Source organism: Argopecten irradians, chromosome 7 (genome assembly GCF_041381155.1).
Source record: "Argopecten irradians isolate NY chromosome 7, Ai_NY, whole genome shotgun sequence".
NCBI lineage: Eukaryota > Metazoa > Mollusca > Bivalvia > Pectinida > Pectinidae > Argopecten > Argopecten irradians.
The window spans coordinates 43,916,912-43,934,650 of NC_091140.1; the positions used below are offsets into that span (position 1 = coordinate 43,916,912).

The 17,739-nt window shown below is 33.3% G+C and overlaps 1 protein-coding gene across 3 annotated transcripts; it reads left to right on the top strand.

The window, feature by feature from the left end:
* Positions 1–2,534: 2,534 nt before the first annotated feature.
* On the top strand, positions 2,535–15,930 carry LOC138328554 (magnesium transporter NIPA2-like). 3 transcript variants are annotated; one of them, XM_069275414.1, is made up of 7 exons: positions 2,539–2,875; positions 4,426–4,605; positions 9,279–9,525; positions 10,371–10,427; positions 10,818–10,908; positions 11,665–11,825; positions 12,274–15,930. In XM_069275414.1, exons 2-7 carry the CDS (start codon positions 4,501–4,503, stop codon positions 12,939–12,941), a joined length of 1,329 nt encoding a protein of 442 aa, XP_069131515.1. In that variant the 5' UTR covers positions 2,539–2,875; positions 4,426–4,500; the 3' UTR covers positions 12,942–15,930. The 3 variants fall into 3 exon arrangements, with proteins under 3 accessions (XP_069131516.1, XP_069131515.1, XP_069131514.1); XM_069275413.1 differs by lacking the exon at positions 2,539–2,875 and adding an exon at positions 3,165–3,461; XM_069275415.1 differs by lacking the exon at positions 4,426–4,605 and having other exon boundaries at positions 2,535–2,875.
* Positions 15,931–17,739: the final 1,809 nt, after the last annotated feature.

A 17,739-nucleotide genomic window follows, 5' to 3' on the forward strand; every position in this document is an offset into this window, starting at 1 on the left:
GAACTGTATAGGTTTCCAATAATTTTAAGCACCTTTTCATTTTTGCAATTTTTTAAACCCCCTGGGCGCTTATTGAGTCGATATGGTATGTAAAAATAATTAACTTCTCTAATGTTGTCCTAGCTGACTGATCAATTTCTATGGCAAATGCCTTAGAAGACAAGACATTATACAACACCTAGCAATAGGCAGATTCATATAATCAGTTAACCAGTAACTATACATCTTTAAGGCAGTTCACAAGTGTATGGGGTCAACTGCCCAACCATGTGGAATTTCTATATTATCCACAATGTAAGACACATATAGTAAGCCTACCATTATAGGGTTTGTACCAGTTGTGCTGAATATGGTACAGCATCATCTAATGGAACATGTTTTTCAAGATGTTTAATGATCCTGTCTGTTGAAAGGATGGCAAGCCAGATAAACCAAGGTGGTTCTACACAAAGGATGATCTATTTCAAATAAAAAAACAACAAAACATTGGTATGTTTCTGATAAAAACTTAATATTTTCATGCATGTTGGATATCAACCTTAAAAAGGTTTTATAAAAAGTTAATATTGAAATAATATATATTTATTCTCTGTGATTGTCAACAAAAAGAGCATTTCAGTGACAAAAAATGATCCAAGTTGCACTCCAGGAAAACTTCAGGAAATGAACCATTTGTACCATATCAATATCATCATAGTCAGCATTCTTGATTCCCTCAGTTTGAGAATCTAGTAACAAAATTCAGCTGAGAAAGTCTTTTCAACAACTTAGGGTCTTGTGGACTGTCTACTAATAATTGACTATATATCAGGATAAATTTATGCTTTGGGGTACTATCTACGTCTAAAAATGGTCCATGGGTATTCTGTATGGCAAGCCAAGTTACTTATTATTCTATTAATTTCGATATCAGAATTGAAATTTCCGATATCGAAATCCCCTACATTTCTTATATCGGGGATTCTAATTCCTATTTCGGAAATCCTAATTCCGTTAAATTTCTTTTTTTGATATCAGGAATTAGAAAACAATTTTCCATATCAGATATTCTAATTCTCGATATGTGAAATTCTATATCCGATATCAGAAATAGAATTTCCGATGATGGAAATTCAGTTTCCGATACATATAGGCAATAAAATTTCCGATATCGGGAAATAGAATCTCCCATATCGGAAATTCGGAATAAAGAGTAACTTGGGTTTCCATAACACTGGTGGGTCCAAATTGACGTACAGTAATAAACTGTAACTATTTCTCAGATTCATGTGTTTTTCTTTACGTCATATGGTCGAAAATACGTTCTGGTCCAGTTAGCCGACAATAACCCACCTTAGAATCAGGTATCAGAGGGTTCAATTTTGTATTAAATCTTATGGAACGAATTGTAGAATATTTCATGTTTTATGAGCCTTTTGAGAGCATTTGTGAACAAAAAAATGTAACGAATATTGTAGAAAATTCCATGTTTTGTTGGCCTTTGAGAATATTTGCGAGCAAAAAAAAAGTTATATCGAAAGAGTGTCTTAATTAAAATTTACAGGGGTACTTGCAGACAATCTAAACAGCATACCTTCTGTAACATCATTACCCAAACGTTGAGTTCTTCAGGGTGACGTCCTGTAGCCAGCGTTCTCCTTTAAATAATATAAATCGGAAAGTTCCTTTTTACATTTTTCAAAGGAACTACAAACCCTTTAGAAATTAATGACATCAGGCTACATCCTCGGCCATTATTTAATTCTACCAAGGCGTTTTAACACCTGTGTACTTAACGACTTATTTTTTGCGTTCCTTACTCCTTTCATTTCTTTGAACTATTCTCCCATTAGATGATGGAAATTGTTCGCATAATGATATTTGTTAGGGAAAATGTTTAACAGGATTGCAGTGTACATATAAATATATTTACTCTTTAGCATCAAATGCGTTTACGTATTTCAAGATCATTTCATTTCGGGTACTGTTCGCATGTAAATTCAAGTTACATTATCTGATGTCGGACTATCGGGCCTTCGGACTATCGGGCCTTCAGACTAACGGGCTTTCGGACTATTGGGTCAAAGGCGGTAATCATTATACATTATTACACATGTTTGTTTCTGATCTGACGGACCATGGAATAAATATCAATATGGGAGAGCAATTCAATATACTCTGACATTACAGTGTATATTTAGAGTCAGACAATTCTGAATATTAAGTTCTTAACCAGGCAAGGATCGACAGTTTTGTACAACTTTAAACGAACAGTAGTGTTAACGTTACTGTTTGAGAATAGGTTATAAACGGTTGATATCAATAGACGTATTGCACGATTGCGTCCGCAACTGGACCTACCTGAGTGTCATAGACCATTTTAATGATCTGAGCTAACTACATGTATGTCGCTAGTAAGACCAAAGTTATAAATAATTGTAAGTATTTCATTTATTTATTTTATAAAGGTTTTCTAAGACCATAGTCTTAAATTCGATAACGTTTCCTAAATTCAACAAACACACCAGTGTATTTCTGAAAAGGGATATATTCAGAGTCCCTCTGCTCAACACTTCAGCAACTTCGGACATCAGCAAGTCTTACTTTCGGAACCTCTTGCGGGTTTTCACAATCAATTATTCGGAACAAAGCTTGGGAGATTTATCGAGTGCGTTAGCCAAGGTGCCTATCGTCTTATCGGTAAAGTGCCTATGTGGATCACAATATGTATCATTGGGGACATTGCGAAACACGTCCATGACTCAATTCACTTTCATTTCAATATTTTATCATCCATAAACACATAGTCCTTCTACACATTGAACAGTGAGTCGCTGTTAGTCACCCGTCCCGTGTCGCCACTTCCGCTTAAACATGTTCATCGAAAAGAATATCGGTAAGCAAAGTACTTTTGTTAAAAGTCTGAAGTGAAAAATAAATTTGTATTAACGGTCACCTGCCGATGGTCTGCCTACAATCTAAACTGATGTTAATAGGTATATCAGCTGTGCCTAAGAATATGTATGACGCTTAAGCTTGTGTGTGCTGAACAGTAGAACTATGTATGACTTTATGTGTGCCCAACCCTTTACTTGGCATTAATAGGATCAATTTAAATAGGAATGTCAATATATAGAAGTACTAAACCTCACGAGGGTTGTGGTCACTGGGGCGTGTTGGGTCGGGTATACATGACACACACGCACATACTGGTACCGGGTATATAGGCCTACATACCAAGTGTGTGTTTCACAATGGCCATGGCTGTGTATTTGAGTGAAGCGTAACAAGTATGATCATGTCTCATTGGGTATTGATTGCCCAGGTATAGACACACATACACAAGTCGATCACAGCCATGTTGGAATATCGTTTTAAATAGTTCATACCTGTGCGAGAGAAACATTTTTTTACATAATTTATAATGAGTTAATATAATAATCAAAATTCGCGCTAGATGTGTTAACCACTTTTTTGAAAAGGTAAGGTTTAATTTATTTACAATTTTTAATTCTCATGTTGTAATCTTTTCCTTGAATTGTACATTTCAACCGTGTGAACATGGGGAAAGTTGAATTCACCAAAATGATTGCTTATATAACTACACGACCAAGAACTGTTTATGTGTGTTATAAATAACATAAGCTACGCTATAATCTGTGTCTATTTTAAGTACATTCAGTATACCACATACTCGTATCATACTAGTGCTTTCGCCGTTGCTAAGCTGTGAGCACAACAATCTAACAGCTATTTATACGAATATCAAAGGCGTTCAATCATACTTGTTAAGACTCAGTTCAGTGCATGACTACGCTAATTGTGTTTTCCATTATAAAGACTAAGTTAATATTCATTCAATAAATTTTCCTTCTGGATAGTAGATTGTTTTACTGTAATTTTTTGTATTTTCAAGTAAACCTTTTTTAAGATTATCATATTTAAATTCTCTATTAGAAATATGAAAGGCATTCAAGATTGACACTTATATCTTAATGGTTTTAACCTTGTTCTCAAGTCATATCATGATCAATTCTACATTGCTTTTATGTACTATATATTAATGTTACATTTATATACACATAATGCTAATTTTATTTACCCACGCTTACATATATTTACCGGTACCTTAGTTAGTAACGTGTACAAGTTAGAAAGGAAGATGATATCACTAACAGGAAATATGATAAAAGGTTACTGATAGGCTAACATAAATGTCACGATTAAATGAGAAAAAAGTTATGAAGGTTTGCAAGGTAAGGTAATTTTTTGTATTTTCAAGTAAACCTTTTCAAAATTATCATATAAAAAATATGTAATGGTTACAACATTTACTAGGTTATGAATTTTCTGTAAATGTTATTTTTACCTGAGCAGAGATAATAAGATATAGATAACAATTGGGATATTTTTGTAGTGTATTTGCATGTTATTTTGTACTTGTAGATCTTCCCTCCATTAAAACCATATCAAGTTCTGCTTTTCCTATTGTTCTTGGTGGTTTGTTGGAGAGTTCTAAACATGGCTGATGATACTGGTCAAAACTTGACCCATTTGTTTACGTCCGAGATCAATGCGACTAGCACACCTGTCAGCCCTAACGCTACAACGCGACAGGTAACACAGGTAAGGTCTAGGTTTGTGTGTGGTGGGAACAGCTGATATATCTATTAATAATCCTAAAGGCTTGACCAAAGTGACCATAACTTGACCAAACTGACCATAACTTTGGTGTCTGGTTTAAATTGTGGGTTATAATCTCTATTACTAACATAGAACAATTTATAGTGTGAAACTTTAATATATCAGGTACATGTATACTACATATCTAATTAACCTGATTATCAAACACATTGTACCATATGTATATGATCTAAAAAGACCATAATAATATGTAATTGCTAACAATCCTATTAAAGGGACAATTCAGTGAGGCTAATTCTGTTACATAACCATGAAGCAAAATATGACACAAATGTATTGTTCTATATTCCTAACGAAACATATTACAAAAAAAATTGACAAATTTCACGACGTTCTTCAGTATTTTGATTGATACCATTGAAATTCCAAATAGTTGATCAATACGATTAAGCAGGTATAACATGCATGTACACTGTACCCATACCCGAGCCAAAGTTGTGCACGTTAAACAAATGCAATACATATACCACTGAGGAATTAATGAAATTATTTTTCGACATGAAATTGCATCTAATAAGGTAAACCCACTACTGTAAGAGTGATTTAAGCAGTTCTAGACAAAAAATTCTTTACTACACACTAGTTAGTACACAGGCAAGGGCAAGGGTTTGGCATACAAGACATCCGTCCACTATGTATAATGGCGGACAGTAAACGAATTTAAGCATTTCACATACATTTTACTACAGTGTGCTTTTCTGGTATATCACAGTAAAACCAACTAATCTAATTTCTATTAGAACTGGTTTGTTTCCGAAATATGTGCAAATTTTAATGTACTCTTAGACTGAATTGTCCCTTTAAAAGCAGACTTGTAATTCAGCTCCAATACGGTATTGGAGCGTATTGTAAAGCATTTTAGTGGAGCGGATTATAAGTCTAAATTAATTAGATTAAATAAGTGATATAATTCATGTAACATGAGATTTGGGAAGTGGATATTACCTTACAGAAGGATAAAGTGCTTGGAAGGAAAACATGTATCATAAGAGTTAAGAAATACAATTGGATACACCGGTTGCATACATCAGATCGTATCGGGATCAATGTCTTTGGATAAAACTGGGATTCCCAGTCATTTTACATATGCTTGGAAGAAAAAAACTTTTTCTTTTGCAAAAGTTCAGTTTACTTTACTTTAACTTCAAAGTCATTTGTCAATTGACAAGTTTAAACTGCAGTTGATTATTATGTAATATAACTGATACAAAAAAAGTGAGACATGACTTATTACTTATGATCATTCTTTTTGGGACATTTTTCTTTAGTTACAAATGTTACTTACTTTACACCATTACCACCATTGAAAAGTTTTAGCTTCTAATTTTACTTCAGGATAAAATTATAAAAAATGATTATTTGCATCCCAAACAAATTCTGTAACACTATGGAATGAAGTACTGATTGTGCATACATGAAGGACAAAATAAATGATTTCATATTATTTTATTTTTTTTGTTAATTAGACATATATACATGTTTCTACCACAATAGTCAGTGTTATTCAACTCTCAGGGTATCAAATAAACGATGCAGCTGTTGATTAACAATTTGTTTATACCACACGTGGTATAAACTCTGTACGCATTCTGATTGGCTGACACGGTGAACTTTGACCGAACTACGTCTTTCTGAGTGTCGTGTCATCATTTGTCAACGTCATCAATAATCGAGTGACGTCATGCTATGCTGTGATCGCCGCTTGACGCCAAAACTGCTGTTGGATAGCGTACTTATCCTCGTCGTATTTCTATCGGCTAAAAGCGGATATAATTGTGGTAGAAACAGGTCACACGACTCGTGGTTGTTGGATATGGAATTTATTCCACACTCGTAAGTTATTTTTTAAAAGTTACAAAAGACACTCGCTAAAGCTCGTGTCTTTTGTAACTTTTAAAAAATAACTCACTCGTGTGGAATAAATCCCATATCCAACAGCCACTCGTTGTGTAACCTCTATGTACACAATTACATGTAAACACCAATTATTGTTCAAATGTCAAGTATCGTTTATGCTCAGTCAGCGATGGAGCATCTTTAATATATAACTTTATAAGTAATAATTAGTATTATGTTCTCAAGTTATATAGCCAATATACACATATCTGACAAAGATATCAGGAATCAGACCCAGATCTTCTGTGTTTATACGAACAAAGTCAACGAAGCATGCTCTGTCAGCTTATTGACAGAGACCATATACTTTAAAATACTATTTACATGAGGCAAAAAAAAAATAGGGTCGGTTGGTCGGGAGGATTTTTTTTCTTTTTTATTTAGTGTTTTTTACTCTAAAATGATGGCCTGAACCCGAGTCTGAGATCAAAATCCCAACTTTTTAATATTTTTTCATAGAAAAGCGGGAAAAAATTAGGGTCTGGGGTTAAAAAATTAGGGTCGGTAGGGTAACCCTATACAGACATATTTTTTTTTGGCCGGATTAATTGCAAACTAGAGACCCGCTCCATTTACACAATTTAATAAATGTTTTCTGATGATAGATCAAGTAATATTTGAATTTCACTAGTCCAAATTACTGTGGAGTACTATGGACTTTAAAATCCATATATGGTCCATTGATTCTGTATATCCTCAGTGTACATTATTTTGTCTGTAGGTTTCTGCTGATAATCAAATTTAGCAACAAATCATTGATTCATGGATTATAAATGAAATTGGCTCACTTCTATGTTGTATATAATGTACCTTCGTGGGTTTTGTTTGATCTGGAAAAGTTTTAACATGCTCATTAATGACAAGTATATACTCACAAACTTAAAATTCTGATCCTGAACAAGTATTTCAGTGATTTATAAATCTTTGTAAGATAAGATTGTTCATTAGCATAACTCTTCCAGCATTAAGGCACAACAATAAGTACTGGTGCTGTTGGCATCACTTTTATCGTATTGCCGTATACAGAGCTTTTTCTCACTGCTTTGGGAATATAATGAGGCCCGTGGCTTTGAATTTGGGAAATCTTATGACAAAACCTAGATTTGGGAAAAATTATAAAATATGAAATTCATAAATAAAGCATCACAAATGAAAAAAAAAATTATTCCCAGTGTAGTTTATGTACTTTTCTGAAGCCAATTAACAAACTTTGATTTTAGAAAATATAAGACTTGAATTGGGAAAACTTTAGAGGCTAAAAAAAGCCCTGATTATATGTTCATGTAGCTATAGCATACAACTTGTGAACACACAGACTTTTAAGTAAACATTGACCTGGAGCTATATACATGTATGTATTTAAATTACCATAATGTATCCTTCTTTAATAGCACATGCCATTTAAATTGTGCCTGTGCTGAGATACCCACAGGACATTGGCAACCTCTGCCTTTAATTTGTTTTACCATTTAAATGTATACGTGTTATGCTGTAATATGTGTAGGGTTAATGTTACTAAAACACTAATGAGGCAAAATAATGCAGAATGGTTCAAGCACCTCTTGATCTAGTCCTTCTGTTTGCTATATTTGGGACAGTTGCCAGGGTTGGCTAGGTTGGTTGCTTGGGCTGAACTCATTCACCCCTGAAGACACATTTAGGCTCTTCTAAATCAAAGACTAGACCAGTCCATTATGAAATGTCAGGGGTGGATGAGCTAATATCTCATGGAAAGCCATGGTCTGCTCTGCATGTACGTACACTGCATGTGTAAATATCTGTATGTTTTTGAGAGGCTGTGGTATATTCGTATTGTGTCTCATTGTTGTAGGTTGATGATTTTCTCTTTGAACTTTGGCCTCTCCATCTTCATAAAATGGCCATAACAGCTATTTGTTTTGACCAAAAAACCTATCATACTAATATTAACCTCTGAAAATGCATTGATTACAAGATGATTTTAAGGTTTCTGTGTTTTGATTAGAAGGATATATAGTTTAATAATATTCAAGGGGCCATGCATGTCAGGCAAGTGGTTAAGACGTATCCGTATATTTCCACAAGCTCTCCCCGGCTCTGCCATGTGTGAAATGCTTTAGGTTATGTTTCTTGCTGAGATATAATCGTCAATAAAAATGCTAGTTGATACTTTGACCTTCTTGGTGTTCGACTTAGGAAAAGAGGAATGCCAGATTCAGTTACTGTTGTCAGCTGTATATGTTTACTCTCAAGTAGAAAATACCGCTATCACAGTTGGACAAACAACTTACACACATACAGTCATCTCAAACATGTATTCCACATACAGGACAGACTGTTCTTAAAAGACCTTAGTTGTTAATTGGGCATTAATCAAAATAACACCAACAAACTGTTCAGCTCAGAAAATAAAACTGAAGATTGTAAAGTGATATTCAAACTTCTGAGTAATGATATAGTCTGGGTTTGAAAGACACTTGAATTTACTGAGCTCAACTGGATTTGCGCTCTTCTAAGAAGAGATTAAATAGAAGAGCTGCCGGAAGCAGAACTACAAATCCGGAAGTTACATTCTAGAAGTAGAAGAGGGCAAATTGAGATAGAATCAGGCAATGTTCAAACCTTGATAAGCTAAGGGACATAATCATTATTTATATATTCTTTGGAAAATAATAACTTCAAAGAAAAATTGTAAGATTTCTTTTTTCCTGTTTTTACAGTTGAGTGATGTAATGACTACAGTTTTAGCTAATGTAACCGGTAATATCAGCGATTACCTGGATCAGAATCTAACCAAAGAAATGGGCGACCCTTGTGCCGTCGTCTCTTCCGAGAAGGCCATGGAAGGAACGGAATTCTACATTGGTCTTTCTCTAGCTCTAAGTTCCAGTTTGTTTATTGGCAGCAGTTTTATCTTTAAAAAACTGGGACTCCTAAAATTGGCCAAGAACCAAGGCACACGAGCAGGTATGTCGGTTTTAGAGATCATTACAAAAGATTGTTTTTCTAAGTGCTTTATACTATACAAAACAAAAAAGGAAAGAAAAAAACGGGTTGGGGGATATTGCTTAATAAAGTATAGATTTGTGGTTTATTTGTTTATCTTAAAATTGTTTTGTCATGACATACAGTTAAATGCAAATTACCAATTCATGAGAAACTTTTATGAATATAGGATTTTATTGCACATGGTCATGAGGTAAATTATACTGATATTTGGGCAAAGGTGTTTACTGCAAAAACTCATATATACATTACACTGTACATACATTTCAGTATTACTAAATTTTCATAGCTGTGATCAACAGGGGCCAGGGGTTTTGAGATCCCCAAAAGACGTGGGTAAAGTACAATTTATCATCAATTAGTCTTACCGTCCGTTAATTATGACGTCACAAAACGCACATCAAATGATGACGTCATAATCACCAGACGGTGATACTAATCGAAGGTAAATTGTACTTTACCCACATCGTTTTGGGATCTAGAAACCGGTAGTATTGGTAAGCTGACATTAGGGCCAGACTCAGCAGTATCATAAGACTATTTAAAGTATGAAATCTGAAATCTACATATAGCTATCTACTCCTAAGTAATTGCAAGAAAACTTATAGGGTACCTTAGATTCTATGGGATCCAAAATCTATAGTTATCTACTAGAAAGTAATTGCAAGAAAAAGTTTTCTGAAAACCCAAGCGGTACCATAGATTCTACATCCTAACAGAGACAAAAAAAAGGTTAAAAGTTGATACCTGAAATGTGTCATCTTGTTTATATAGTTTAATAATTGAAAATTTTGTTGTTTTTACAGGTCAAGGAGGCTATGGTTATTTAAAGGAATGGCTCTGGTGGTCAGGAATGATACTCAGTAAGTTAATTACCATGCATTATTGAAGCAATTACCATACACTATTGAAGCAAATCACGTTCTGGGCCCAATTTCACGAACATTGCTTAACTTTAAGGGATTCCTTGGCTTAAGATTCCCCATAGGAAAACATTACAGGTGTTACGGAAGGCTCCTTATATATATACATGTAATTATGATTAACGAAAAGATTTTTCCCTGAACTTCTGTACCGGTAATTAAGGAATTCCTTAAAGTTGAGGAATGCTCTTGAAACTGGAGCCTGGTTTTTAATGACATTCTGATCAAATAAGGGCAATAATTGAATGATATATAAAGAATATCTAAGAGAAGATTCTGGAAAATTTCATATCTTGTCATTTCTATGATTGTTTAACTCTCCTGTTACAGTGATCACTGGAGAGTTTGCAAACTTTGCTGCCTACGCCTTTGCTCCTGCCACGCTTGTTACACCATTGGGGGCACTAAGTGTCTTAGTGAGGTGAGGACAGTAATTGACCTTGTATGAGGTAGACATCAAGAATTATTTGCTTGAGATCTCATTAAGGAGGATACATGTTTTATAGTGGGGTAATCAGTAATTGACCTTTTGTGGGGTTGACATGGGGAATTATTTTCTTAGTGTCTCTTTTCAGAAAATACTCTTTTCAAACAAAAGCGAATGTGGAGAATATGAGTATTCTGTCATCAGCTTTACAAGATGTTGTAAAAAAAAATTTGCCAGTTTCAGGTTATACCACATTATAGAACCCTTTTAAGTAGATTATTCCCTTTGGGACATTGTCCATTGTATATTGTTCTCTTTATCACATAACTGGCCTATCAAGCCATGTCATACGACCATGTCATAAATATCATACGACACATGTGTAATAACATGACGTCACATGTAATTTTGATGTCATGATCTATATATGACGTCACATGATTGTCGGAAACGTCAAAACCAAGCTGGATTTCTACTGTTTTATATAAAAACAAAATTGAAATATTTACTTGTATTTCTATTAATAAAAGTTATGTGATAAACAGAATCTTACACTCGTAACTATGTAATATAAAATTTATCAAACTCGTTAAATAATTTGATATGCTACTCGCCTAAAGGCTCGTGGCATATAAAATTATTGAACTTGTTTGATAAATTTCATATTACATAGCCACTCATGTAAGAGCCTCTATTTATCATATGAAAGGTTACATGTTATTAATGGATATTTCATTTCTTTCTCCTCAGTGCTGTGTTGTCATCAAGATTCTTGAACGAGAAATTAAACCTGCTGGGTAAGATTGGCTGTGCACTGTGTGTGTTGGGGTCAACTGTCATGGTTATCCACTCACCAAAGGAACAGGAGGTCAACAGCATGTCCTGTCTACTGGACAAGATCGAGGAGCCAGGTAAAATTTGACCTAGTCAAGGATAAAATAATGGGAATATTTACACGGTAATGGGGATATTTATAGGGTTATTGTAAAATTATTTAGGATTTTTATAGGGTTCTTGTAAAATTACTGGGGATATTTGATAGGATCAAAGTAAACTTAATGAGGATGTTTACAGAATCAAAGATAAATTAATGGATATATTTACAGTATATGATCTCTATAGAGGGTTATTGTCAATTATAAACACTTTATGCTATTCAGATAAAATAAATACATGTATTATAGCTTTAAATGACATCTACAATTTCAATTTGGTCATGCCAGAAAAAGTAAAAGTGCAGAATTCAAGCTTGAAAGCAAAGCTGGTATATATGTATTGTCATCAACTTAAGAATACACACATGTATGTATATTTCATAATACTAGAAATTTATAGTAATACGCTTTCTTACTATTGTAGGTTTCATCATCTACTGCATATTCATGGTCACCCTGGCTGTGTTTGGAATCTTTTTCCTGGCACCACGTTATGCCCATAAAAACCCTTTAGTCTACATCATGATATGTTCTACGCTGGGATCATTCACAGTCGCCGGGTGTAAAGGACTCGGAGTGGCGCTGAAGCAAACATTTAACGGTGAAAACCAGTTCACTAGCTGGCTAACGTGGATTTTACTAGCAGTTGTGGTCAGCTGTATATTGGTACAGCTGAATTATCTTAACCGTGCTTTAGACCAATTCAATACATCTGTAGTGACTCCCATATACTATGTGTTTTTCACTTCCTGTGTCATAGTGGCGTCCCTGATATTGTTTAAGGAGTGGGGTGCTCTCTCTGCGCTGGACAGTATTGGAAACCTTTGTGGATTTTTAGTGATTATCTTGGGTATATTTCTACTGCAAGCCTTTAAAGACATGAACATTTCACTGGCCAACTTGACCACTATGAAGCGTGACGTGGAAGCGACGAACAATGGTGACCTTAACTCACCCGTGTCGTACGACCAAAATTACACAGAATACCATGACGATGATGAACTTGGCTTGCTGGAGGAAGACTCTGTGAGCAATGGAAATACTGAAATTCAACTTGAAACTGAATATAGAGATGACGTGGAATTCAGATAGGGGCCAGATTTTTATAAAATGTTTAGTGTTAAATTTTTTTGTTGCTGTCAAACTATAGCATAATATAAGAAAAGAGTTGTCAAACTCAGAACTTTGTCTATAACCTACAACTAAAACTCATTTTCTCAATGTTGGACTGTCATTATACCTTAACTCATGAAATTATTGGCATTAGGACCTACTCTTCTATCTAGATTAAAAGGATTATAACTTAAACCTTCTCCTTACCAGGTTAAAGGATTAGAACATAAATTTCCTCCTAACCTGGTTAAAGGATATAGCCTTATATCTTCTACTTGCTAGGTTAAAGGATTAGAACTTGCACCTTTTTCTAACTAGGTTAAAGGATATGGTTTAAAATCTCCTAACCAGGTTAAAGGATTATGACATAAATCTTCTCCGAACTAGGGTAAGTGACATAGTTTAAAACCTATGTTTTCTGTTATAACCAGGTTAAAGGATTATGACATAAATCTTCTCCGAACTAGGGTAAGTGACATAGTTTAAAACCTATGTTTTCTATTATAACCAGGTTAAAGGATTATGACATAAACCTTCTCTAATTAGTTAGATTATATTAAAGGACGTTAACTAAAATCTACTTCTAACCTGATTAAGAGATTGGGAATAAGTCCATCTCTTAATCTGGAAAAGGATTTGGACTAAAACTGACTCTTCTGAATCTCGTTTAAGAAATAGGACCAATGTAATTTTATGGGCTTTGTGGTGCTGTGTGGGGTTTTTGAGGGAATATTACTCTCCTTTTAAAATGTGCGCTGATATTTTGATAATTTTGTATGAATTATCACTGGGAAATATCTTGTTTATTGCTCATGATCATGATTATTATGATAACCTCTTAATAATCCTATAAAGTTCTCAGGAACATGCTGGCAGAGATGATTTCAATACTATGCACACACATTGATATCCCTCAATTTTATTGGCCTAATTAGTGATGAAAAAAATTATTATCTATTTGTGAACAATGTTGCGTCCGACACATCTTGATTCTCTTCATACACATTGGTGAACCTTCTTGACTCCAGTATTGTATATTTATACAACATATTGAAATCCGACATATTAGTATTACAGAAATGTTAGATGAAATTAATTCCTAAAGAATATTAAGTGCAATACAATTCTAAAGACTCATGTATTATTGAATATTAAGGAAAACGAAAATTTTAAAGTCTGATTTATATTTTATAGACGCAAACTGCAGCTATGGTAACTTCTAGAACACAAACATGGACATTTATAATTACAGGTAGTGTATCATGCACAGGAGACTGTCACAGTATAAAAAGGGGTTTTATTATCATTATATGGTAATAACAGGACCCTCACATAACCTGTGACAGCTTCCTGTGGTATCAACTAGTGCTGCATACATACACCATTGAACTCATGTTTACCGGTACATGTTAAGGAATTGTTATGTAGAATTGAAGTCTCATTGCTCAGATTATACAGTAATCATCACATTACAGAAGAGAAAGAAATATATTTTTCAAAAGAAAAGTTCCAAAGCAAACCTGTCGGTTAAGCAATATTTTTTATGTTGAAATGAAACGATAGCTATTCTGCCTTTGTATATTAGATTTATATCCCTTGTTGGAAAGTTTCGAGTGTGTCATCATTATTTTGTTTGTGAAACTCATGTTGTTACCTCTAAAAAGACATAACAGTCTTTTCACGAACAAATGACGTTACAATCAATACCTTCCTGCAAAGGTAGATAACTCTTTGATAAGGAAAGACGGAATACCAATATCTTAGTTACTCTTTGTCTAAGAGCTGAATGCCAAGGATCCTTAAGCTTTATTTATTAACATTCCTAACACATTATATGTATATATATATGCATTGTGATGCTAATTATTTTATTTGATATTTTTCTTAGAAAATAAAGGGGGGAATTAAAGGATATATCAAATAAATATTTTTATCGGGAGATACGTGAATATATATAAATTGAACCGAAAACTCCCAGCTTTAATGGGTTTTTTCTTTTTTACAATGTCTATGGGCCTCTTATGAAGTGCTAAAAGAAAAACTGAAGCAAATAAATGATATTATTGTTTAATATACTCAGTGTATATATACTGTATGTTAAACAGATTATTTAAAAATGCTGTCATCATTGTCAAAGTCACAAAGTTCTCTAATGTGTCAAACACATAGTTTACATTACATATAATATAGATTTTAACACTACTCAGATGTGAAAGAAGATGTGTAGAATTTAGTGCATTCACATGATATATGCGGACATTATTTTCTTAGATTTAGAAATTTCATTTTAAGTTATTCTAGAAGTACATGTACAGTAGGCCCTGTTTTCTCAAAACAAAAGTATCAACAAAGTCAAAACTTCACTTGTTTCCCTATATCAAAAAATTTGACTTTTATCAGTTTGTTTGTTTTTGACTTCAGTTTGATTTGAGAAATCAGGGCCTATTCATAAGTGTACAACTGGTTTTAATACTGATATTTTAACTGAACTTTGTACCTCAAACGTCAAAACATTCATGAATCACGATATTTGTTAGTACTGTTATCGTTGTTGTATATATATAGTATTAAACATATCAACTTTATACATACTGTACATTAATAATAATGTATTCTATATTTTTTCAACGATTATCCACAAATTTTATTGTTTCAAACAATATTTTGTAATCATTTTAATCATAAGTGAAAGTGTGATGTAATTATGTGTGATAAATTTAGGTCTCAAAATAAAATATGATTTCTATATAATTTGGTGTATAGTCATTTCTACTGGTAATTTCCATACATAATATATCCTGGTGTTCTATCTGAGCCCAGTTTCATTAACGTTCCTTGACTTTTAGCAATTCCTTATAGGGAAAATTCACTCCTGCTAAGTCTTTTACATAACCGAGAAGCAAAATATGGCATAAATGTATTGTTCTACATTTCTTATGAAACATAAACATAAAATATTGACAAATTTCACGTTATTGTTTAGTATTTTAATTGATATCGTTGTAATTACAAATCGTTGATCTATACGATTAAGCAGGTACAATATGTACGCTGTACCCATACCCGAGCCAAAGTCAAGCACGTTAAACAAATGAACTACATAACCACTGATGAGGTGATAAAATGATTTTTTTAGGCAAGACAATTCACCTTATAAGGTAAACACACTACTGTCAGAGAGATTTGAGCAGTTTTAGACAAAAGTTGCATTACTCAACGAGCAAGGGACCGGGTTCGGCATTCAAGATGTTCGACCACAATGTGTAATGGCGGACAACGATCAAGTTTGAACATTTCACACGCATTTCACCACCATGGGCTTTTCAGACATATCATGCATGCAACAGTAAAACCGACTGATCTAATTTCCATTAGAACTGGGGGTTTTCTGATATATGTACAAATTGTAATGTTCTCTTAGATTGAATTGTCCCTTTAACTTCCAAGTTCTTTGAATGAAAAGAAAAAAAACAGTACAGATTAAAAGAAAGACTCCATAACTAAATGAAGATACCGTTTCTCCTTAACTTCTGTAATGCTTTCTTTTTTTAAAGTTAATGTTTGTGAAACTAGAACCAGGATCATGATCATTCCTTAACTTTAAGCAATATTCTTTAACTTAAAATTCTCTGGAGGAAAAGAAAAGCATCACAGATTTTAAGAAATACTCCATAACTTAAGATATTTTCTTAACATCTGTAATTTTTTCCAATGGGAAATTTTAAAGATGTTCCATCGCCGACAGAGCATAAATAATACTCATCATTTGAACAATAATTGGTGTTTTATTGTGTACCTATACGTGTAATTAACACACAAAAAATAATATAAAATATATATATATATATTTATTTTGCTTTTGGTGAATGTGCAATTACTACATATAGGTTCCATATAGGACATAGTGCCACAGAATTGTTTTGGGACGCAATTAATTATTTGTAATATTTTCATCTTTCATTAAAATTAGAAGTTCAAACTTTTCAATGGTGGAAATCATGTAAAGTAAGCTACTCTTCTAACTGAAGGAAATTACTTATTTGTTTGCTGCTGTTTTTGATAGAGAAAAAATACCATCAGTCAGCGTTGGGACATCAATTTTAATTAAGTTATTCCAGGTAGTTAAGGAATGTTCTTGAAATCTGTCCGAGATCTGTAGCTGTCTTAACAGCTTCAAATTTTCTGTAATTGAATGTGTGCCTTACCAGTTAATTGAACCCAACCTGTGTCTTTTGTTTCCCAATGCATACCACTCAAATGCAAGACGGCAGATCTGAAATTATTTATTTGTGATGTTATTGAAATGTCCTATTTGGAAAACAAAATATAAAGATTATTTAATTATGTATAAAATTTTATATGTAATCGTAAGTTTAAACTTTATCAACAGTATTTGAAGAATAAAAATGTGGTAGTTTTTTTCTAATAATTGAAAGGGTATTGCAAACAACTGACTTTACATGGGAAAATTGACTTTTGAATATAGCATATTTAAAGGTCCACTGTCTTTCCCAAATGGCTTTAAATTTTTAAAAATGAAATGTAAAACGAGATTGATTACTATTTAAGGATTAACTTGAATAGATTTTTAACATGCGGTTTATTTAGAGTACACTCAGATTTTTGTGTTATATCTCCATAACATAAAAAATCTATTCAAATTAATCCTTATAATTCAATTTACTAAATATAATCTCTTCAATATTCAAAATTCATTTTGGGACTCTTTTGTCTATGAAATCATTACGCATTCATCTCAGCCAATCAGAAGCAACGT

Bases quoted from the DNA above. Each gene is read 5' to 3' on its own strand.
- LOC138328554 (XM_069275414.1), top strand. From the start codon at position 4,501: ATGGCTGATGATACTGGTCAAAACTTGACCCATTTGTTTACGTCCGAG. The intron at 9,526-10,370 runs GTATGTCGGTTT...TTGTTTTTACAG, and splicing joins GAACCAAGGCACACGAGCAG to GTCAAGGAGGCTATGGTTAT. The intron at 10,428-10,817 runs GTAAGTTAATTA...CTCCTGTTACAG, and splicing joins GTGGTCAGGAATGATACTCA to TGATCACTGGAGAGTTTGCA.